General features: G+C 41.6%; 1 protein-coding gene across 18 annotated transcripts in view; it reads left to right on the top strand.

Moving 5' to 3' along the window:
- The window catches only part of PKHD1 (PKHD1 ciliary IPT domain containing fibrocystin/polyductin), a 471,129-nt gene that overhangs the window by 143,676 nt on the left and 302,266 nt on the right, over nucleotides 1–25,187 (top strand). For all 18 annotated transcript variants that reach the window (XM_059938510.1, XM_059938512.1, XM_059938518.1 and 15 more), the window contains one exon: nucleotides 10,638–10,850. In XM_059938510.1, the coding sequence (XP_059794493.1) occupies nucleotides 10,638–10,850 (213 nt within the window). The remainder of the gene's footprint in view (nucleotides 1–10,637; nucleotides 10,851–25,187) is intronic.

A 25,187-nucleotide genomic window follows, 5' to 3' on the forward strand; every position in this document is an offset into this window, starting at 1 on the left:
ATACACACACACACACATACACGCGTATATATACACCACATTTTAATTATCCATTCATTAGGTTGTTTCCATGCCTTGGCTATTGTAAGTAATACTACAGTGAACATAGGGGTGCATATATCTTTTTGAAGTAGTGTTTTTGTTTTCTTCACATAAATACCCAGAAGTGGAATTGCTGGATCATATGGTAGTTCTATTTTTAGTTTTTTGAGGAACTTCTATACTCTTTTCCACAGTGGCTGCACCAGCTTAGATTCCCACCAACAGTGTAGGAGAGTTCCCTTTTCCCCCACATCCTCGCCAGCTCTTGTTATTTGTTGTCTTTTTGATAATAGCCTCTCTAACAGGTGTGATGTGATATCTCATTGTGGTTTTGATTCGCATTTCCCTGATTATTAGCGATGCTGAATATTTTTTCATGTGCCTGTTGGCCATCTGTGTGTCTCCTACAGTTTCTTCATCGTAGTCAAAGGTTTGAGGATTTTGGAGTGAGGTATTAAGTGCTGTATCCAGCACAGCCTTTTTATCCCAGGGTTTGTACACTTGGTTCCTTCTAATTAGAACCAAACCGACCTCAGTTTCAGTAGGTGTGTGCTTCAGATAATGCTTTACAATGCAGTGATCTGGGAATGCTGTGAAACAGGACTTCCTGGGACATCCTGTGTGGTCCCTCTGTGCATCAGGACCCTGGGAGTTACGGGGCAGGTTACCCTGTGTCTGCAGTTTTAAGACTTCACTGACAGCAGCTTGGATTTAAAGGAAATCCATCTGAAGGCATTGGATACAAATGAAATACCCTGCATTAATATTTTTTTTCTTCCTCTCCTAACTATAGAATGTCTTGGTCAACATGGGAGGGTTTTGTGAACTGATAAAATTTGTTTCAAATGGGTTAGTTTAAAATAACTTATGTGCAAGTTGGCTGCAAAAGGAGATTGAGTGAATTGACTCTTCTTCCAGCTGAAAGCTACCCTTCAAGGCAGGAAATGGGATGATTATGTACAGACAAGGTGACAAGGTTGTCTGATTGGGGCTGGGTCAGCAAACAGGGGGCCTGCGTTCAAATATGAGGTACCCATGGACTTTCCTGTGGCTTTGGATAAGGATGTGGGCCTCAAATCAGTGCACAAAATGGAAATGGTGGTGACTTCCTCCCTTTACAGGAGGAGAGTGGCTTGTATAAATGTCTACCGGCTGTTAATGTTGTTCATCTGTAGCCCTGAGAGGGAAGTGTGGTAAAGGAGTTGGTAAACTTCCTTCCCATAGTTTCAAGCATGGTGCTGAGAAGGGCCTGGGCTGTGCAATGATCTTAAGTGGAAGCCAGATGGAGAAGTCAGCACCAGAAAACATTTACCTGAGTTTTGTGAAATCCACCCTTAACTCCCTTAACTTTGTGCATCTCTATGTGTCAGTCTTTTCTTGGCGACAAATTGGTGTTACTTATTTTATGAGAGGGGACCTTGCTTATATCCAAAGCTAAGTGGATCATTGATAGAATTTTTCATAGGCTAAGAACTTTCATATCATTCATATACAAATCATATAACTTTTATATGAATTGCTTTTATGTTAATTCTTTACAAATTTAATATTAGGGTGTGTTTTTTCTGCCCTTTACCTTTTGGCAAGGTGCAATCTAAGCAAGTAAGCTGAAGAAAGCAGGAGCCAGGTCTGTTTTTGCTCACCTTTGTATTGCTAGGATCATTATATTTCCAGGCACATAGTAGGTACTCAAATAATTGTTGAATGACTGAATTTCTGACCGGAAGAGGCAGATTAATGTTGGTTGTGGATTTCTCTGTGATCAGACTCCTTCCTGTATCCTCAAATGTTAGTGGATTAGTCCAGACAGTGACCAATTTCATTTACTATTTGTGTATCAGGAGATCAGAGACAAAGGCTTTTTAATGTGGGGGACACTTGGCTCTGAAACCCCTTATTTTTCCCAGTCAGACAATGACTTACAATATTTACCTCCAGAGAACAGTCCCAGACGTACTTGATTAGCCTTAAATGAAAGATAAGCCGTTGCTATGAGAAAGGACTTGCTTTCAGTAGATGGGCAGACAGACAGATAGATAGATATTAAACAATTTACAGTTTATGTCTTGACGACTTGGATATTGTAACATGAAAAATGCTATTGAAAGGGACCAGCCCTTTCCTAGCACAGAAGCTACAATATTTTCAGTAACAAAAGATAAATATTTCAAACATCCTTCCTTAAAACCCTTCTGGGACTTTCTGTTAGCCTTTAACATCAAGTCTAAACACCATGATATGGCTTACAATGTCCTTCAGGACTTGGTCTCTCCTTACCTCTCTACCTCATTTGTTGATTAATGATTCTCACATCCTGTTTATCCAGACTGCGAGTGAAGTTAGAAATCTGGGATGCTTATGTATCTGGGATTCTTGTGCAGACTGAAATATACTGAAGACAGCTTTTCATTATTATCATTTCCCATGTACTGTAATATTCTTGGGAGTCAAGTAAAGGTAGGATGTACCCTCATTTTTTAAATAAATGCTATGAACGACTATTATTGTTCATTTCTAAAATTATTATGTTGTAGCTGAATCATGGTTACAATACTCAGAGAATAATTATATTTGGAACCTTTTAAATAACAGATTGCTCAGAGAAACATATCAGGTTGCAGGGCTGGTAAAAAAAATGTGATTGGGTCAATGCTAATTGACCTTTGATACAGAGAAAGAAGGAGATTATTTGAATCAGTGAGTAACTTGGTAGTTATGGAGACTTTTACCTGCCTGGAGAAGACAGTGTCTTCCCCCCTATTTTCTCCGTTCTTTTCTGAGGTCTTAAGTGACTTTCTAAGAATCCATGGAACAGCTGAGAGGCTTCAGAACTTAAATATCAGAAACTTTGTTGGTAAAAGGAAGTTTTGATTTTCTGGAGGTAGAAAAGAAATCCAGATTTAGTTAAGTAGTAATTGACAACAGTAGCTATAATAAAAGGCATTTATTTATATCTCAGGGTTTTGAGTTCCTTTAAATGTTTCTCTTCCACAAATATGTTTATACTTTGTAATTAGCATAGAGTTAATTCATTGATAAGGTTAACTTCACGAGTTTTATGTTTTATAGAAAAAGTAAAAGGCTGTGTCATCACCATTATCTTCTTTCTTGGTTATCTGTAAAGTTGGCCAGTTCACTAAAACCAGGGTATTTCTATTCACCTGGAGCAATTAAACTTCACTGTGACCTTCTGAAAGTGTATTTTTAACATTTTTATTATGGCACCTAGCAGAAGGCCTTGGAAATAAGAGCAAATGTTAGTTGAATGACAAAGTGAATTAATCTGCATTTCCAGCTTTGTATTTTTCAACCTGTTTTAGACTATGGACTATGGACATCTGGAACAAGCTTAGTTTACCTAGAGCAGTGGTTCTCAGAGTGTGCTCCCTGATCAATAGCAAGAGCACCGCCTGGGAGCTTGCTAGAAATGCACATTTTTGGGCCCATAGCAAATGTACTCTGAGGGGGCAAGGTCCACCAATCTGTGTCTTAAGACCTCTGGGTGATTCTGATGCACTCAAGTTTGAGAACTACTAGCCTAAAACAATAGAGGGAACCATATAGTATTGTCAGGACTGGAAGCCAATTAACCTGGCCCAGCTACTCTTTTCCCAAAGAACAGTGGAAAAAAAAATCTGTCTGGCCTCATTGACTGGGCCTGTCCTGAGCATGGTATTTTTAGTTAGATGCACTTGTCTCTCCTACCAGGTAAGTCCGAGCTGATGGAAACGATTCCTCCCTATTGTTCGTGGCTCTGAGTCAATGATTTCGTTTCCGATATGTTTTCTGCTACACATTGCCCACTTGACTAGCGGTGCCAGGCTAATTAAGGAATTAGTATGTGGCATCCATTCGGGGCGGTGTGTGATTCTTTTCTTGCATCCTGAGAACATTTTTGCAAACACTTTCTGGTTCATATTTTCTTTTTTTAATCAGGCAGAGACTTTACAATTAAAATACCGTTAAAGTCATTCTGGCAAGTATTGCAATAAGCATGTTTTTTAATTAAAGGAATAACAGGGGGATGCATAAGCAGCATCGGCTAAAGGGGAGAATTTCATTTGATATCTGTTTTAATTGAAATGAAAATAGAGTTGAGAAAAGCGGCAGTAGCCTGTGTGTGTGTGGCTCACTCCTAGGTTGCTAGGCTGAGGTGTTCCATGCTTGATTAATTAGTAGCCAGCCAGAGAGTGCATTGCCTTTGCCCCCAATCCTTAAAGCCTGATTTATGCCTCACCTCCCCCATGAATATGTGAGGGCCCAGGCATCTATTTCCTGAGCTGCTAGTAGATAAGATTATGGAGTGTGCACTGAGCTCTTGGGGGATCTCATTTGCCAGCCAAATTGATTTTCCGCCTCTCTGGCCGGGGACAAGCCCACCTCGAAGGCTTCCAGGCTCTGCTCCAGTGGATCAGGCAAAAGCCTAATCCGGATCTGACCAACAAAGGAAGCTGTGTGCATCCCCACCAGAACGCAGGCTCCGGGCTGTGGCTGCCTTCCCTGAATGCTAGCCTTCTCCTCGTCCTCACCTTCTCCTGACACCCACCTCCACAGCAACACGGTGCTGCAGGGTACAGTAGGGTGCAGCATGGTGCCCCAACTCTGCCCAGTCACTCAGTCTGCCCTCCTTATCCAGGCAGAGCAGGACCCGTGCATCCTGAATGGATGATCATCTCCAATTCTCCAGGGAAAGGGAATTCCACAGGCTCCCCCTGGGGAATTACTGGAAAGGTAACAAAATACAGGATGCTAAACTTTTTAAGGAATTATTCAGAGTCGACACAAAACGCTGAATGGAGGCTCATCCACATAGATAAGTAAATTGGATAACTTACATCTGAAAATTTAGGTAGTTGAAGCTTTGAATAAAGGAAAGATCTAGTTTGGTGATGCAGATTGATCTAATGAATTGGGGGTCATCCGATCTCTCCCTGCATCTTGCCTTCGTTCATCTCTGTCTTTCCCTCTGCTTAAAATGGAAGTCACTCCCCCCGAGTTCATTTCATCACCTGGCATGTACGTCCTAACCAAGTACACTCTTGCTCTGCACCCTTTTCCCCCAGATCCTCCTCAAAATGACACTAAGTATTTGCCATCATCATCTACCACTTTCCCCAGTTCTTAAAGCTCTTCCAGGAACCCACCCCAACCTTCTGGTTCTTCTCCTAATTCACCTGTTTCTTTGACTCACATGCAAAAATCTTTCTACTTCCTCTCCTGAGTCTAGTCTTTAAATACTATTTGACAGTCTTGTCTCTCTTCTGTTCTCACTCTACGTGTCCGCCTAGGGAGACCTCATTCACTTCTGTAACTTCAACTTCTATTTATTCCACACGTATTTAGTGACCACTTTCCCAGCTCCCTGTATGCCTGGCACTGTTCTAGGCACAGGGGCTGCAATTCTGAATGAAATAGACCACAATTCTTGCTCTCATGGAGTTTATTTCTGTAAGGAAAACAATCAAGTCAGCAGGTTGTATTTTGTGTTAGGTTTTCTGAGCGACATGGAGGAAATGCAGCAGGGAAGGTGGACAGGGAGCTGGGTGTGGTTTGGGGGTGGTTGGGGGGATTTGCACACAGTGAGGGTGAAGGCTGTGAGTCAGGGGAGCAAGAGGGTCAGCGTGGCAGAGGATTGTGAGCCAGGGGAGAGCAGAGGGAGAGGGGGCCAGAAAGGGCCAGCCCTGCAGGGTTTGGTGGGCTTTGACTCTGTGTGTGGTGGGAACCGTTGGAGAATTTCCAGCAGAGAGGTGATGTGATAAGGTTTACATTAAAAATATCACAGTGACTGTTGTTTTAAGAGTAGACCCTGGGGTGGAGGCAGGGGCAGAAGAAAAGAGCTGAGTTAAGAGGCTTTTAGAGTTACCTGGGGATGAGATGAGGGCAAATTAGACCCCAGTGATAGGAGTGGAAGTGGTGAGAAGGGGTTGGATCACAGGGATATTTTGAAGGAAGAATGCACAAAATTCCCTGGAGCTTTGGTTGTGGTGTGAGAGAGAGTGAACACTGACTCTTTCAAACAAAGCAAAGGACTTTCAAACTTTCAAACTGAGGAAAGGGGGGATGGAGTTGCCATTTATGGAAAAGGGAAGGACTGTGGGGCAAGAAGAGGAGCTCACTTTCTGGACGTGCTAAGTTGAGAAACCTTTGAGACATCCAGGTGGAGATGTCAAGTAGCAGTTGGGGCAATGAGCCTTGAGCTGAGGGCAGAGGTGGGCCTTAGGGATGTAAATCTGGGAGTTATCAGCCATGAGCATATGATGGGGTTTAAAACCTTAAGACAAGGTGAGAAAGAAAAGTGATCAAGGGACTGAGTCTTGTGACATTCCAAGTGTCAGTGGTTGGGACAAGCAGGAGGAATCAGGTAGAGGAGGTCAGGAGGGGAGGCTCGGGGGGTGGGAGGGCATCCGGGAGGGCACAGTGCTCGGTGGGCGAGGGGAAGGAGTATCAAGAAAGGAGTGAACAAGTATGTTAGATGCTGCTGGCTGCTCAGGAAAGGTGAGAGCTGAGCATCCCGCCTTGGATTCAGCAATGTGGTTGTCATTTGTGACCTCAACAGGACCAGTTTTGGTGGAGTGGCCAGGAAAAGGCACAGCTGGGGAGGGTTCCAAAGAGACTAGAGGGAAAAAATTGGGGTAGAAGGTATACCCAGTTCTTTTGAGGAGTATTCTTGTAAGGTAAAATACTTATACTCTAAATGTTTTCTGTAAGGGGGAAAATAGCTAGAACTGTGTATTTGTTTTTCTTTAAAACACACACACACATACAACAAAATCATTTTGCGGTTATTACAGAGGATGGCTAATTGTAGGGTTAGCCCAAAGCAGGTTTTGATGTACTTTGCAAACATTAGCTAGCTGCTAAAAGTCTCTTTTACTTCCCTTTAAAAGAAATAAAAGAGATGTTTAATGGGAAGAAGTGATTACATGTAAAAAGTTGTGTTCATTTATTTATTTTGGAGGGGAAGTAACAATAATGATGGTTGATTGATTTTTATAAAATTACCCAAGGTCACTCGTGGGACATACTCAGCTTTCATGAACAATCATAACAAACAATGTAAGGGTCACAGCCAAAGGCTGATTTCAGCCCTCCAGCTTCAGAAATGGGGTTGAGCTCTATAAAGTGGAGAAATAAAGTCCTCCCACTGCCCTCCCATACTCAAATAACTATCCTTTAAAGCAGCCTGCTGTATACTTGACTTAAGCTAATAAAGTGTGAGGATGAAAACACTTGGGGCCTTGGCAGAGAGACAGATTAAGTATAAACTTTCCGCTCTTCCACACCAAGAAACTTTCGCCTTGGTTATCACATATCAACCAAAATTAGCTGAATTCCGCATCAAACTCTCTTCCTTTATTTACCTAGATTTCTTATACGTACCTGCCGCTGATAAAGTAAGGAGGGAAGGCTTTTTAGCAGGGAAGAGCGATTATTGCATTAATTAATTAGTCCTATTTATAGTACTCTTGACAACACTAGTCATTCATGTTTTGGGGCTGAGCTTTTCTCCCTTCATTAGTGTCATAATTAGTTCCTGTCAGTAAATGACATTTTCAAATTTCTACCAGTTTGCTTCAGTGTATTTAATATTTTGCTTGATGGTATAAGGGACAAAACCCAGGTTATAAATGTACCCACTAATCCTTGTAATCTGCCTTTTCTGGCAGATTATCTGCCTTTTGCCAAATCCTTTTCGGAATGAGGCGAGGTATATCTACATGAACAAAATTAAAATAAACCACATATAAACAAGCCATAGGCAAAGTTACTTAGGTTAACACGTGCCTTTCCTTAAAAGTAACTATGATAAATAATGAAATTAATGAAATAATTAATGGAAATTAATTTCCTAATTAATGAAAAAGCTACTTAGGAGGGTTTGCAACGTGGATAGAGCGTGAGTGCCTCTGTCAGGTGGTCCTGGTTCTAATGCTCGCTCTGCCTCCCCCAGCTCACTGTCTGCTCTGAAATACAGAGCATGACATCGACCTCCTGGGCTTGTTTGGAAGGTCATTTCAAACAACATAGCTAAAGGTACTGGCATATGGTAGGTGCTTAATACATGTCAGCTCCCTTGCTTTCCCCATAATCTTGTTTGAATTCCTGACTGTGCAGGTAATCCCTTCCTCAAGTGGTATTCAAAGTTCCCTGCAGGGTAGGTGGTGGTATTCAAAGTTCCCTGCAGGGTAGGTGATGGCCGGAGAACATGAGGTCCCTGTCTCCATCAGTGTCAAATGCACACTCGACAGCATCTTTGCAGATGCAGATGCCAAATGTTCTAGAGCTGGAAGGAGCCTCAGCGAACGAACGATTCTGTTCTGCACGTCGCCAAGGGGCAAACAGACCATCCCTCAGCAGTGAGTGGGACAGATTTGGAAACTAAGTAGTCGGAGGCCCAGCAATTTTGTGAGACTTACTGAGGGTAATTCAGAGGTCAGTAGCAGAGGGGACAGAAACCTGATCCAATATCCTGTCTCCATCACTGATTCATCTCGGTTCAGATTCAGATTTCCTGACTGTTCATAATGGTGGGACCCATTGCCCAACCCATGGTCCACCAGTTGAAGATAATTTGTTGGGACATTAATGACACATGGCTGTGAGTGAAAAAGTTCTAGTGAACTCAAGAAGGTGGCCTGTACCACAGGTCACATTTCTTCCCTCTTGTTCACAGCAGGATGCGTGATATGATTGCATTTCTAATGATCATTCTTGTCATCGTGATGACAGTGGAAGGGAAAATTAAGGTCAGAATTGCCAGTAAGCCCTTTGGAAGTCTGGTAAGCAGTGTGGTGCCACTCAAGCATCAAGCCTCTAGGTCACCAAAGGAGAGTTGCTTCTTGGGTCGATTACCTTAGACTGTGATCTCTACGCCATATTTGAAAAGGGACGTCAGGGCAACGGAGGGTGAGGTGTTGGAAGGAGGTGGTCTAGTAGGGCTATTACACCACTGCATTAAGTGTCTACTAGGTCAGACCCAGGACCAGAGACCTACAAGCATCATTTCAAGAAATCTCACCACAAATCTCTGAGGGAAGAGTTCTAGCCATGGACAATTTATAGATGGTGAAACTGGATACCCACGGGGGTGTGTTGTTCTAAAATGTGGCTGAAAGGAAAGAGCACTTTAAGAGGTTGAATCCAAGTAAACACTCTGTGACTGTTATTGATGGTGTGTGGCTCGGGCTTTAGGATCAAAGATAAAGGAGCCAAGGAAAGCTGAAGAGAATGTTAGAACAGAAGGTCGGGGAGGAGTGGCCTCCATCTGTATTGGTCACTATCTCTGTACTAAGATGGAGATAACAGAAACGACTAAAAGCATCTTGGCCTTTTTCTTCACTCCGTCTCATTCCTCCAGCATGTGTTTAAGTACAAAACAACAATCCAGCGCAAGGATTTGGTACCTTGGATTCAGGACTACATTTGGAAGATGGAGTCTCTGCTTCTCACTGGCCCTCACCATGACCCTCCTCCTGCCTGTGGAATCTGCCTTTTGAGCCACTTCTGCCACTTGCCTCCCCCGCATTCTGGGCTTACCTTTAGCTCATTGAGACAATGTGTGGACTTACAGATTCAATGTCATAACAATATCCTTTCTGAGAAAATGGGAGTGAGTATGTGTGTGTTTGTGTGTGTGTGTGTGTGTGTGTGTGTGTGTGTGTGTGTCTATAAGGAAATTCAGGTACTTAAAACAGATACTCTAAAAGGATATAACCATTTATTCATTTACTCAGCAATTATATATTGAGTGCCAACCTTCTCCCAGTCACTGTTCTAGACACTGGGAATGTAGACGTGGACAAGGCAGATAAATGCCCTCATGAAGCATGCATTCCTGGGGGGCGGGAGGGCAGACAGTAAACATGTAAATATATGGTATGTCTGATGCTAAGCATTATGAATGAAAATATACGTGGGTAAGGGGCCAAGGCATGCTATTTTCTCCAGCCTGGGGAGGGAGATTTGCTTGCTCCACATTTCCTTTTGACGCCTGGGTGCATGACTCAGTGGATGGTAGGATAAGACACCATGTTTGACAGTCCCACTCAATTCTATTCAATGGAGCAGAACAGTTCCTTGTGGAAATTAGTGTCTATTGCCCAAAGAAAAGGATAATGGATGTGGGTCAGCTAAAGTGCTAAAAATTTCATAGTGCCTCCTAATTACACTTCCTTTTACTGTAATTCTTATAATTTTGGCATATTTTCTTCGATTCCTATTTCCCATTTACTGTTTCCCAGTTTTTTTAAACTTAATTTTCTAAGCTGCTGTTACATGGTAAAAACGGTGACCTTCTCGTTTCTTATTTAACCAGTCCTAAACTTGTAGGCATTTAGGTTACTGTCATTAAAAATGCTGTAAATGAAGCTGCTGTGAGCTGTGATAGCTATCCTAAGCTAGGTTAGTAATACGGTGCTTCTGCTCCTGGGTGTCTGATCCACTCAGCTGTGCTTCTAGAAGAGCAGGCAACATAAAATGAGTCTAAATTTCAGCAGAAGTACCTAAACGAAGAGGATTTCATCAGACATTGGAACTGTCAAAAGGAAGTGAGGCTCATTCTCCCAGAGACTGACTGTCTTCTCTTTGGCTATTAGGAGGAAAGCTGATTTTCCTGGACCCAGGACCCGTGGAGCTCAGAGCGCACTCTATCCTTGTTTCTGATGGTGGAGAGCTAAGGATTGGGTCCGAGGACAAGCCCTTCCAAGGCAAAGCTCAGATCAAACTCTACGGGAGTTCCCACTCTACCCCCTTCTTTCCGTATGGAGTCAAGTTCCTGGCTGTGAGGAATGGAACTCTTTCCCTGCATGGTGAGTGAGGCAGTTGACCAGAGGAACTGAGGCAGAGCTGTGTGTGTCTAGCCAAGGTGCAGACAATGGGGAAAATGATAAAACTACTTCCATCTCTTTGGCTGTTAGTCGCAGAGGCAACAGAGTCAATTAGAGCATGAGCCCTGCTTCCTTAAATAAGAAATATTAACTGTGATGATACTCATGGCAGAGTGTACTGTGGTTCTCAGTCATTTGCCCCCCTTTCTCTCACCTCTGCCCACTGTCAGGTGACTTTCAGTGCCTCCCTGTGGGTGGACCATACTTCCCTGTCCCACTGAGAGTGGGCTTAGCCTTGGACTTGCTTTGGTCAATGGAATGTGAGCAGAAATGATGTCCTGCATGGCCAAGCAGAAGTTTTGAGAGCCATTGTGGTACTTTGGTCATTTTTCTCTTTTCCTTCTGCTTGAGAATAGCCCATCCCCCATAGGGATAGGGGCAGCTCCTTAAGCTTGGGCAGAGCTGCATACTGCTCCTATGTATGTGTGTGACGAATAAACCTTTGTTGTCATGAACCACTGAGATTTGTGTTTGCAACTGCAGTTTAACCTAGTGAAAACTGACCAATATCGTTACTTACTGTTACTTAGCCTACACGCATGGCTGTGTACACTGGTGGCAGCCCAAAGCAGAGACAACTTCACTTTGTTGTTGTTGTTGCTGTTTTCACCCCCCTGGGAACAGGGTTCAGTTAGAGTTCTACCTAGAATTTTGTTACAGGTGGGTTGGTGTTTATGGATTCCTGGGAAAAAATGAGAATTAGACTGTAATGTGTTTCTGCTACAGTTTCGTTTGCCTTTTGATAACTTGATCCCACTTTGCAAAATGGACATTTTTATTTTCCTTGCGATTCAGGAAATTACTAAATGTGCCAGGATAATCCTTAGTATCAACTAGAAAATGTAAGTATAACATGATGAGCTTGGAGTGTCTTTCAGTGGATGCTTATATACATTTGATTACATAACACGAGCCAAAGTCAGATCAAAAATGTGGGCACCAGATAGTAGCCCGATCTCCAGAAAATGTGACATTCTGTACATTGGAATTTCTGTGCTGACCCTGCCACCTATCACAGACTAGTTATTCTAGGCATGGCATGCAGCTATGCTGAGGAGTCACCCTTCTTGCTCCATTAACGCTCTGTCCATCACAAATTGTGGCCCTCAATCATTGTCTACTAAAAGCCCTCTTTTGCCTTTTTTGGCTTACTGTGAGAGGAAGTGAGATCTTATCATCAAGCATTTCTTAAGTGTTGACCATGGACCAGCCAGAGTGATACACACTGGGGATAAATTTTGTAAGGATTAAAAAACCCACAATTATCTAGACAGAAATTCAAAATACCTACAATATTGATTCTTGTATTCTACTTCTAAGGAGGACCTTTTTCTTCCTGTATTCCTCAGCAAGCACTTATATCGATCTTGTAGCCCAGGATCCATGAGGGGCTTCTGTCTATTCACAGGTCAGCGATGGTCTTCAAGTGTTTGCTATAGTCTAACAGCCAGTTAGGTTACCAACCCAATGTGCTGCTGTTTACCATTGAGAAAACACAGCTGGAGAACAAGAGGGCACAGATCAGTGTTTCAACCAGCCCGTAGACCATCTGAAGAATCCTGAAGCTTAACAGGGATCCTCTGGTTTGAGAGCCACTGTCCTATAAGATGAAGATGGCACAACTCTTGCTCGAAATGGAAATTCACCTGAAGAAGAATGAAACTCTCCTAATTCTTTTACTCGGCTTCTTTCATTCCAGCCCCTTTTTTTCTCTCACATTCTATCATGAGGGATCAGCAAAAGAGTTTACAAATATACCTTTATGTGCTTGTATTGTAAATGTACCCTGTACTCCTAACCTTTGTGTTTTAACAGATGTCAAGTTAAGAAAATCCCTAGGACCACTGCTTATAATTAAGATGGGGCAATTAAAGCAAAGTAGATACTTCTAATGTGTTTTGAGAATTCTGGAAGTTACAAGTGTTGCTACTTTATCCTGGTGATGTTACTGGATACTGAGAGTGCAGACACCTCCCTCCCCTACTTCCCTCATTTCCGTCTTCTCCCCTCCTCCTCCTCTCCCAACACTCTTCCTCTCCTCTTTTTCCCTCTCCTTCCTCTTCCTCCACCTCTCCTTTCCTGTATTCCCAGGACTAGGGTGTCATTAATGGCTGTTTTACCCATTTCCCCACAGCCCTGTCAATATAGGCCTGAGTAGAATCTCTCATGAACCACAGAGCTTGCACATTGAACACAGGCGAAATCAAGCTGTTTTCCTCATTGAGGTGATGTTGCCACATCTCATCCATTTGAAAGAAATAGTATGTAGGAAAGAGCTTAGCCACTGGGTGAGAGGGATTCCCTTCTGCCTCCTCTGGCAGAGAATCCCAGTCACAGCCTGCGGTCCATCAATCCTCTCCCTTCTCTCTCCCTCACCACCTGAGGTCTCAAACAGACTTCCCCTCTGGCGGCGTGGTGGTGTATCACGGTTAAAATCGTTACATAATTTCACTGGCCTTTTCCCAGGGCCAGAGGTGGGTCTGGTGACACTGGGGCTTTAGGGAAAAACTAATTTTCTTTTGCTGTCAAGTATGCAAAACAGTGAGCAACTTGATTCACTGCTTTGCCCCCAGAAGGTCCCTAAAGACCCAACATTCACTCAGCTTCCCAGGATGCTGTAGGGAGCAGATTCACCAACTTTAGTGCATGGAAGACTCTTCTCAGGAAGATTTTAAAAATAGAGGTTTCTGGACCTCACTTCCAGAATCTGACTTGGTGGGCTTGGCATGGGCCCAGGAATGTGCATTTCAATGGAACCCTCAGGTGATTTGATTCAGGGGGCCCACTGACTACACGTGGAGAAACGCTGTTTTTAGTGGTTTATATAAGTTTTGGAGTCAGAAATCAGTCCAGTTCTGCCATTCATCAACTAAGACCTTGGGCAAATCAATCTCTATAAAACCAGGAAAACATAGTTCCCACCTCATAGATTTACTGCTTGTGAACTGCTCCAAAGTATCTGGCACACGGTTATCACTCCAGCACTGTTAGTTATGGCTATTCTCATGATATTTTTCCCCCAAAGCAGTGAGTCCCCTGTGCCTATGATCTCATAGTTTCTTTCAGGGGTGAGGGATGGAGGGACTTCTATTTGGCACGGGTCCATCTCTGTCTGGAGATTTTTCTCCTTATTCATGTTCTTGTCTACCTCTTCATCACAGCAAGAGAGAGGTTTTAGCTTTGGAGGTCGTGAAGGAACGACGTTCCTCTTTTTCTGGGTTTGGGAGTGGATGGGGCAGGCCGGGTTCTGAATCTGTGGTGGAGATTAGATGGCTTAGTAAGTTGTCAGCTGCACACTTTGCTATGTTAATATGACGAAAGGGTTGCAGATTCTTCATCAGTGTGGGGTTTCGGGGGCTGTTTTCAATGAGGAAATTTCACTCTTGCTTTTTGCTCCCCACCCTCGGTCTGCCAATACAGGTTCACCACCCCAGACCGAGTGCCAATCACATGTCACTTTCGAGGGGGTCGCTGTCAGCTTGGGCAAGTTGAATTTTTGACAATCTAATTACGGCCCTTGCTTCCACAGTGGGAGTCTGAACAGGATGGTGGGGCTTTTATTGATTGTTCAGAAGGGAAATTTATCAATGTCTCTCACTTCATTTCCAGTTCCTCCCTGAGAAATTTGGCTGACAGTTTCTTAGGAGAAAAAGCCGTCTTCTGGCCTTGAACGGACTTCTGTCTTTGTCCTTTTCAAGAAATTACAAGATCAGGCATTAAATATAAATGGAAGTTTCTGGGAAAAGCGAGAATGTGGGAACATGGTTGAGGAAAACACTAGTATAATGTTATGAACAGGAGACTTTTGTAGGAATAAATAGGAAAAAAGGAGTTTAAATAAGCAGGTTTAAATACAGTTTGCTTCCCTTCTCAAATATCTGCATGTAAACTCCATGCTTTTTATGAGTACTGTCTATGGACACTCATATTCTGTTGCTAAAGGGTATCAGGCTGTCTGGAAACACAATATTGTGTGCATGGAGTTGATATGTGTGTCCTGGGCAGTGGTTTTCCTACCAGGCTCCACAAAATCTGAATGTTTCCTGGGGGAACTTCAGGGGTTCTGCCAACAATGAAGTATTTGAGGATCAAGCTGTAAAGGTTTAAATTGCTCAAGTAATTGCTTCACTGCTTTTATCTCTAGCTTAAATTTGTGTTAAAGTAATATTTCATTGGAAGAAAGAGTTCTTTTGCTAAAATAGTGACTAAAAATGACTCAAGTAGCTCATCTTTTTTTCTTTTTCTTTTTTTAATTGAAATATAGTTGATTTACAATGCTGTGTTAATTTCTGCTGTACAGTGATTCACCATATACATGTGTGTGTGTATATATATATATATATATATATATATATATTCACATACACACAAACACACATTCTTTTTGTATATTCTTTTCCATTATGGTTTATCATAGGATATTGAATATAGTTCCCTGTGCTATACAGTAGGACCTTGTTGTTTATCCATCCTATATATAATAGCTTACATCCCTCCTACACTGTTGGTGGGAATGTAAGTTGGTGCAGCCACTATGGAAAACAGTATGGAGGTTCCTCAGAAAACTAAAAATAGAATTACCATATGACCCATCCTTCTTATTTTGTGGTCTCTCGGTGCTGGGGCAGGTAGAAGAAGTGAGGCGGGTGCTGGGCAGGTAGAAGAGGTGAGACGGGTGCTGGGCTAGTGGAAGAGATGAGACGGGTGCTGGGCAGGTAGAAGAGGTGAGGCAGGTGCTGGGCAAGTGGAAGAGGTGAGACGGGTGCTGGGCAGGTAGAAGAGGTGAGGCAGGTGCTGGGCTAGTGGAAGAGGTGAGACGGGTGCTGGGCAGGTAGAAGAGGTGAGGCAGGTGCTGGGCTAGTGGAAGAGGTGAGACGGGTGCTGGGCAGGTAGAAGAGGTGAGGCAGGTGCTGGGCTAGTGGAAGAGGTGAGACGGGTGCTGGGCAGGTAGAAGAGGTGAGGCAGGTGCTGGGCAAGTGGAAGAGGTGAGGCCGGTGCTGGGCAGGTAGAAAGATGAGAAGGTTGGCCAGCCTTTTACTGAACCATGCAGTTGTATCCTCTGCTGGGCATTGCTGCCTCTCTGGATAATACTGGCTGACTGCTGATTCTCTCTCCTCGACCACTGGAGTCCTGTAGGAAATCTTCCCACTGTTTTCCAGTGTGGAAGCCCCACCTGGGTTTGCAGTCCCCTTAGCTTCCACCAGAAATTTGGCTCAAGTCAAGCTACCTTCCCCAGAATCCACTTGATCCAGAGGAAACTTACAAATCTTTAGACACCAGAGATGTTCCTCTCAGCACCCTTTCCTCTGTTCTCTCTCTAAGTCTCCTCTCCCCTGCTCAGATAAGCATGGGTAGCCCACACATATGCTGCATATGCAGACATCCAACCTGGGAAAAAGAAGCCAGTCTCCTTTTCTTGCAGGCAACTGTATGACTGGGCTACTTTTGAAGCCCTTTTTCTTTGCTTAAGTGGAGAGAAGTAGCCTCAGATCTCCCTGTATGGGAAGGAGAGGAAAAGGCCATGGCTGTTCACTGAGGCTAATGACTCACCCCCACCTCTGAGAACTTCTTTGGATTTCCTCTCTTGGTTGATCATGTAGCTGGGGGCTGGGGTCTGTCCAGGCGTGGCTCAGATGGTGGAGTTAGATTAGCCTCCTTTAAATAAGCCCCAAGGAAATGTCTGCTCCCTGTCTGTTTATGGCTCACATACAATGTGGGTGCTTATCTTCTTTTGTCCCTGGCCTGGGTCCTCTTGGTGGGTTTGGGGGACTAGAAGTCTGTGCTCAACAGTTTGCTGCATATGTGAAAGGATGCTGCAAAAGGATATTAGGTTGTTAGGGAAGGCAGCTGTTGTGAGTGTGTGTGTGCGTTTTATTTGATTTAGGGGTGGGAAGAAAGTAAGATCAAAGCGAAAGGAGAAATAGAGGAAGAAGGATGAGAAAAATTAAAAACCTATTCGTTGCTTTCTGTAATCTTAAATTCAAACACACTTCAGTCCAGCACGGCCGTTCTGGTCACTTGGTATGTTGTGGCAGATGGTAATTACTCAGTCAAGTTAATGCTGGTGAGCGTGGTTCCGGTGGACTTGGAACCCTCAGCATGTAGGATGGCCAGTGACTAATGACTGGTTCTCTATTCAGAGCACATGAGGATTGGTCCTTAACTATGTGTCTCTGAAAATATAACCAACACCACCAACAAAAGTGAGGCAGAAATTTTCTCTGTTGCCTAACAAGGCTTCAAAAAAAATCCAAAATACCACTATTCTTTATGTGCAATAGCAGAAACATATCTGGTAAAATCTCATTGATTCTTAACTGAGATAACTTACAATTTGTAACTGCTTGATCTGGACAAGAGTGACCTTGGAACAATGGACTAGAAAGGGTTCCTTCCATTAAGAGTATAAAGCACACCTTAAAGAACTCATTTAAACACTTTAAAGTGAACATGCTGTTTTTAAGGTCCTTAGCATTTTAGGTGTTTACACGTAAATGTATAATGCTAATTAGAAATGAGTTCTAGCTATCCAATAATCCAAGTACAGCAGGAATCCCACTTAGAAACACATTATAAGATACTTTAAGTTTCTATATATACCTGAACATCTTGACATTCGTCAGGTCTTTTTTGGTGGCAAGTGACAGAAAACCCAATTCGAACAAAAAATAAGGGCACTTATTGCCTCATATAACTAAAACAACTGGAGGCACAGCTGAGTCCAGGTGCTTCGATGAAGTCATTAGGCCTTTGTTTCTCTGCAGCTCTAGGTTCTGCTTTCTCCTGAGCTGGCTTCCTTTTCCAATCTGACTCTTAGAGGTAGAAATAGGCCCCTGTGGCTACAGGTGAAATAAGAGCTCTTTTCCAATGACTATATCTGAGCAAATTCCAACATTTCCCCTCATCAAAATTTCACACCCCCTTTGTTTTTCCCGTTTGGCTTTTAACACTGTCAAAATATAACATATTATTAATACATTAATAATATATAATAATAATATTATGACATATTATATAATATATAATAATAATATTATAACATATTATATATAGTTTATTTGTGATATTTATTGTACTTATTCTAGTGTTTTCCCTAGTAGAATGTATGCATCATGAGGGCAGGGATTTTCCTGTTTTGTTTTGTTTTGTTTTTTATTGACAATATCCTAATCCCTACAACAGTGGCTGGACTCATAGTAGGCTTTCAAGAAGTATACGTTGTGTGAATAACTGAATGAAAAGCTTAAGCAGAAGACTCAGGATTAACTTTGACCCTGTTTGGGTCATAAGCCCATCACTGAAGCTGCTACCGTGGCTGGGGAAGTGGTGCTCTTTCTGGCTGGGATGGAGCAAGTGTATGATTGACCCCCCAGAACTACATGGTCTGAGACTGAGAGAGGATGATTCCTTAAAATTAGAGGTGTGTTATCTAACCAGAATAAGAGAATGAGCAAGTAAAAACAATAGCTTGTCTACTTTTAAAATATTTGACAATCTGACATTTTTACTACTTTTACTAATTTGGAATTGAAAATTAATAAAATTTTACTGGCTATTTCAAACCTGTTTAGTTTGGCTAGGAAAATAAGAAAAATTCCAATCAATTACTTCACTAAGTAAAACCAAATTCACTATTGATAGAAACACAATTAATAGAAAATTTAGAATTAAAAATTCTAATGTCTAACAACATTGTGATATTTTCTAGATTCAATTATATGTAGAAAGTGTTATTGAAAGTATGAGGTTGATTTGTAAGATAGTTTTTAGTTAGGGGATTCAGGACCACATGGATCTTGATCTGGACTGGCCACTCTTGTAAATATGTATCAAGACATCCCGGGGAATGGCCAGCTAAGGCATCAATATTGCGTATTAGGGTTTGGCCCAAGCCAAAGAGAACCTCTCGTGAACAACGATGTATCATGTGACTAATTCTTGACTAAGCTATGAAGGGGATGGACAATGAGCTTGTGTTCCTTCCCTATCCCTAAGGCCACACAAGACACTGGGGACTTTGCCCTTGATGGAACACAAGTCCAGCATAGCCAGTCAGTCCAAGAAGAGAGGAGAACACACTTGCCCCAGTGCTCAGGGGAGAGCTGGTCTTGCCCACCTATTCCAGGCCTTTCTTGAATTGGAGGCAGAAACCAGGGAGCTGCCTCCTGGACCCTTTTCCCTATCCTTGAAAGGGGAGGAGAGTAAAAATAGAGACCTCCCCTTTGTTCGGCCTAGTGAATTTTCCATCCCCTGGGACTTAAAGGCAGAGTCATTGGCATGTTATAAATATTGGTAGTCTAGTAGCGTCTTTAGACCATATGAAAGATAAATTAGGAAGGTGTTTCTCAAATTAGAACAATGAATTTGTTTTAAAACCGTGAACTACTTCCTTCTAAAATTCTAACCGTTGATAGAATGAAGTAATGAAAATAGTACATAAGGCCTTAAATTTCCTATCTAAGCCCTTATAGTTCCAAAGGTTTTTCTGTACTTCCTTTTGGCAGTGTTAGTCATGAGTGAACAAGTCTCTGTATTAGTCAGGGTTCTCCAAATAAATAGAACCAATGTGATATCATATATATACGTATAGATAGATAGGTATATAGATAGATATAGATACAGATATACAGATATCACATTGGTTCTATTTATCCGGAGCACCCTGCCTACAGTGACTATACAGTGACTTATTCATTCACTAATTCACCTATTTATATACACATTAATATAGATACATATACATATGAAGAAACTTATTATAAGGAAATGGCTCATGTGATTATAGAGGCTGAGACCTAGGAGAGCTGATGTGTATGTAGCTGTAGCCTGAGTCCAAAGGCCTGAGAACCAGTGGAGTCCATGGTGTTAGTTGCAGTTCAAAAGCCAGCAGGCTTGAAACCAAAGAGCCAGAGTTTCAGTCCAAATCTGAAGCCTGGAAGAGACCAGTGTCTCAACTCAGCAGTTAGGCAGGAGTTCCAGCTCACTCAGGCTTTTTGTACTATTCAGGTCTTGAATGGATTACTGGATGAAGCCCACCCACATTAGAGAGGACACTCTGCTTTACTGCAGTCTATGGATTCGCATGTTAATCTCATCCAGACACACCTTCCAGACATGCTAGAATAATGTTTGGCTAATTCTCTGGGTACCCCAAAGCCCAGTCAAGTTGACGCATCACCATTACTAAAGTGGATCCCATTTTCTATAACTGACCCTGTATCATATCTTAGACACATAATCCAGGAAGGTAGCAAGCCTCTTGTCTTGACACAAAACTTTCCAAGGGAGATCCATGTCTTCCTTTGAAGATTTCTGTAGTTTACTTTCTCCTTCTAGGTCATGAGGATCTTGACTGACACTCTGCATCTTCTCCAGATGAACTTGGCCTTGCTCAGTCACAGAGCACTCACTCATCTTCCTCTGGATGAGCGTTAGGAGCGAGGACTCTGGAAGTAGGCTGCTTGGCTCCAAATGCCATCTCTACCTCTAACTGTCGGGTGGTCTTTGAAAAGGTCAACTCTTCAGTGTTTCAGTTTCCATGTACAAGTTGGAGAGATGATTCTAAAACATTTCTCATGGTGCTGTTAGGTGGTTTAAATGAAACAACACATGTAAAGCACTTAGCACAAGGACAGGCATTGAGTAGTTACTCAGTAAGTATTATTATTATTATTAATTATATGCCTACAGTTTTGATTTGATGAAGCTGCCTCTCTATTCTAAGAAGGCTGGGATGGTTTTTGTTGCTTTTCAGTAATCTGTCATCTGGAAACATGGTTGTCATTCTTGATACCCCCATCTTTGTCGTTCCCCGTATTGTGTCCATCACTAGGTCTTGATTTTAATTCTTGGGTAACTCATTTACTTCTCTCCACTTCCATGACTATTACCTTAGTTCATGCTGCCATAAACTTGTGCCTGGACTATTGTTTAAGCTTTCTAGTTTATCTTTTAGTTGCTATTTTCGTCCCTCTCCAATTCATTGTTTACCCTGGAGCCAGGGTGATCTTTTCGCAGATCTGTTCACATCACGCCCCTGCTCAAAACCTTTAGTGGCTTCCTGCTGTCCCTGGGAAAAAGCCCAAAATTTCTAACATGATTATAGCACCCTCTCTAACGTAGGTCTCTGCCTGCATCTCCTGCTGTGTTCTCCGACCCTCACTCCTCCCTCACTGCGGTGCATTTCAGTCTTAGTAACATTCTTTTAGCTTATTAAATGGTTAATGTAGTCTAGATTTTACATTTTTTACATTTTTGAGTACCAAAAGAAATTCAGCTTTGTTAAGTAAATGGAATGCTCCATAGGCAGGAGCATGTGATTTTTCCTTCAAAGAGAATTCTTCCACATGTATCATCAAAGCAATATTATTAATAGTATTGCTTTCAGCCTGGTCCTGAAGAAGGAGTATCACTGGATTGGGCATTATATTCAGTATTTGTTAAAATTGGATTTTTACCAAGATCCTGGCACTTTATAATTTTCAAAGCTGCTTCCCATTCTTTCCTCTCATTTAACTTTCACAACAACTCTGTGAAGTAGGAACGACTGGGATTGTTACTTTCATCTCAGCGATGATGAAACTGGAGCCCGGAAGGGGAGTTAACTAGTATTCACTCCATCCTCTTCATAGGCTTATGACGCACGTGAGCTTTCCGTTATTTTGCATACACATAGGTGGTGTTTACCTGTGGCAGAAAGATAAACAGAAGATACTCCTTCCAGGTTTCTGGAGCATTCTTCCTAATTTTAATTTTTTCAGGTTATTTTGGGATTCTAAGTAGGGCTTTGTTCCTTTTGGCTCCCTTTGTAATATTCTTGATAGGGGTAAAAAGAACCTGCTTCTTCCCCAGTTTGTTTCTTATGTTCAGTATTTTTTATGGCATTTTCTGATTTCTATAGTGGCAAATCTACAAATATCTTCTTTTATGGCTTCTGCCTTTGATTTCATGTTTGGAAAATTCTCACCTGTACAAAGACTATATAAAAATTTTTCTGTTTGTTTCCTGGTACTGTTATTGGATTTTTTTTTTTTTTCACATTAGTGTCTTTAATCTAGGATCAGCAAACGATGGCCCATGGGACAAATCTGGCCCATTGCCTATTTTTGCAAACAAAATTTTACTGAAGCACAGCCATGCCCATGTGTTTAGGTATTATCTATGGCTGCTTCATGCTGCCATGGCAGAGCTGAGTTGCAACAGAGACAACCTGGCCTGCAGACCAAAAATCTATTCATTGTTTGGCCCTTTGTAGAAAATGTTTGCCAACCCCTTCTTTAGTCCATCTAGAATTTATTTTGATATAGTGTATAAGTTAGTTATTTAATTTTTTTTCCAAATGGTTGGTCAATTTTCTCAACACTATTGATGCAACAGTGCAATTATGGTATGCTGAAAAATGGCCTCCAAATATGTTCACACCCCAATTCCTGGAACCCATGAAGGTTTGGCAAAAGAGACTTTGCAGGTGTGATTAAGTTAAAGATTTTAAAACTGGGAGATTATCCTGGATAATTCAAATGGGCCTGATGTAATCACATTGGTCCTTATCAGAGGGACACAGGAGGAGTCAGAGGAGAAGGAGACGCAATGGTGGAAGCAGAGAGAGGAGTGATGTGTTTGAAGATGAAGGAGGGGCCACAAGCCACAATCCTCAAGCCAAGGGATACAGGTGGCCACTAGAAGCTGAAAAAGACGAGGAAACAGATTTTCTTCTCAGAGCCTCTAGAAGGAAGCAGCCCTGTCGACACCTTGATTTTAGCTCAGTGAATCCAATGTTAGAATTCTAACATCTGGAACCATGAGACAGTACATTTGCATTGTTTTTTTGAGACACTAATTTTGTGGTAATTTGTTATAGCGGCAATAGGAAACGAATATATTTCCCTGGGAATTTTAAATGTTACCTTTATCAGACACTAAATTCTTATTTGATACAGGTACAGATTAATGTCTTTTATAAATAAAGAGCTTTTTAGAACAAATTTAAAATCTGACGATGGGTGTGAATAGACATATCAGTATAATTAATGCAAATGACCAACATGAATGCATGTGGAGAGGGCTTGGGTTATCCTGTGCTCACAAGGAGGGAGAGATTCTTTTTTATTCTAATGAGTTTTCTCCAATCTTTGCCTCATTAGTAATTACAGAAATGCAAATTAAAACAAAAGTGATTTTTTTCCCCTTAACCATCAACTTCACCAATATTAAAAAAAGTAGTAGAAAGTCTGAGGAATGGGCGTTCGTTCACATATACTGCTAATGTGTATAGAGTATGTGCAGTCTTTCTGTAAGGCAATTTGGTAATAATATCAAAAGGTTAAAACTAGGCATATGCCTTGATATGGCAGTGTCACTTTTAGGAATTTATACTAGTGAGATGATCATGAGTATGCATAAAAATTACGCTCAAGAATGTTTACGTCTGCACTGTTTATGAAAGAAAAATATTGAGAAAAAACTGAATATGAAGAAATAATGGATTAGTATATAAAATACAGATTTTTAAAGTGGGATACTATGATGCTATAATGTTATTAAATAGTATATAATACAATTGAAAAATGTTCCTTCTCCATTAAGTAAAGAAAATTTCACAAAATGGTATGTACAGAATTATAGCATTTTTGTTTATATGTATATGAAATGTTGTCAACATATGAATACAGGAAAAGAAGGACAGAAAAGACATATATTAATCTGTTGTAATAAGATCATGGATGCCTTTATTGTCTTCTTTTGCTTTTCTATATTTTTATTTTAAACATTATACATTTATTGCCTTTCTAAAAGAAATTATGTTATTAAAAAATAGCTCTTTCCTCACTGTCACCTCCACTCCACAGCATAATCCATAGCAATGATTATCAAAACAGTTGTCTATCTGGTCAGAAATATGTCTGAGTTTTTATCTTTTTTTTTGACAATGAATAGAGGTGGATGTTAAAGATACTCTACAGAAGTCTTTATCTCTGACCAAGTGGATCTTGCCCCTCTAACTAACGAACTTTCCGCACAGTTCTATAGGGCCTAAGAATGGCATTTGTTGAACTGGCCTGAAATTCACACAGGAGCTAGGAACAGCATTCCAGATGTTTCCACTTATCTCACAATATACGATTTCCTTGGTATTTTGAACTTTATCCTTTGATTCTTCTCAGTCACTTTTAAATCATAGTAGCAACAGTAAAGCTCAGATTGGTTAAAATAAAAAGTTAGCCTTTCTTTCATACCTCTAGAAAAGGCCTTCAATTGTAGTAGGGCTCATTGCACCATCCAAATAACCTTGGTTAGCCTTGGTCTAAACCTTTGTGCCAAAAGAATGGCAGACTTCTTAGCACTGGGGACAGATGCGGTACCCAGGTGTTTCATTGCAGGGCAGAAATGTTTGCTGAGCAGCTGTGTATGGAGCCAGCTGATCTGCACATTTAGAGAACGGCTCCATCAGTACCGCTGGAGATTGACCAGTAAGGATGCAGGAGGTTCGCAGTGCACACACAGAGCCAATCTCATACAGGATTCCCCCGCCAGGGTTTGTCTTCATCCAAGGGAGAAATCACAGCAAGTGATTCTCAAGGGCAGAGGGAAATGGTGCAGGCAAAATGCCTCCATTCCATCTCTTTGGTTTGCCATATAGTCTTGTATTAATGCTAATGTCACAGTCTTCTCTTCTAAAGTATAGTAAATTGGATCACCTCCGATTCACAAATGGTTTGAGTGCAAAGAATTCCCGTCTAAGTTGGTTGTTTGCAACTTGGAATACATTTGTTTAAAGATGGTTGGGATTAACATATACACACTACTATATATAAAATAGATAAACAACAAGGACCTACTGTATAGCATAGGGAACTATACTCAATATTTTGTAATAACCTATAAGGGTAAAGAATCTGAAAAAGAATAGATATATATGTATAACTGAATCACTGTGCTGCACACCTGAAACTAAAACAATATTGTAAATCAACTATACTTCAATTAAAAAAAAGAAATGCTGATAATCCTATGGTTAAGGGCCTATGTGAGCCCTCAAAAGTGTGTTTTACTTTTCTGTCTAATGCTAAGGGGAATATAGCAGCTGACCTCTGTGTATACGAATAATTGTGTGGGGAAGCAGGTCCATTTTCAACATGGGATGTCAGAGACACATCTCTCTGGGCTCTCATCCCATTTGGACTCTACTATATTAGTCTTTTCTTGTTGAGTACTAGTGACAGAGGGTGCTAATTCCCTCTGCCCTGAGAGTGGCTTCTG

Source organism: Balaenoptera ricei, chromosome 11, assembly GCF_028023285.1.
Source record: "Balaenoptera ricei isolate mBalRic1 chromosome 11, mBalRic1.hap2, whole genome shotgun sequence".
In the NCBI taxonomy this organism is placed as follows: Eukaryota; Metazoa; Chordata; class Mammalia; order Artiodactyla; family Balaenopteridae; genus Balaenoptera; species Balaenoptera ricei.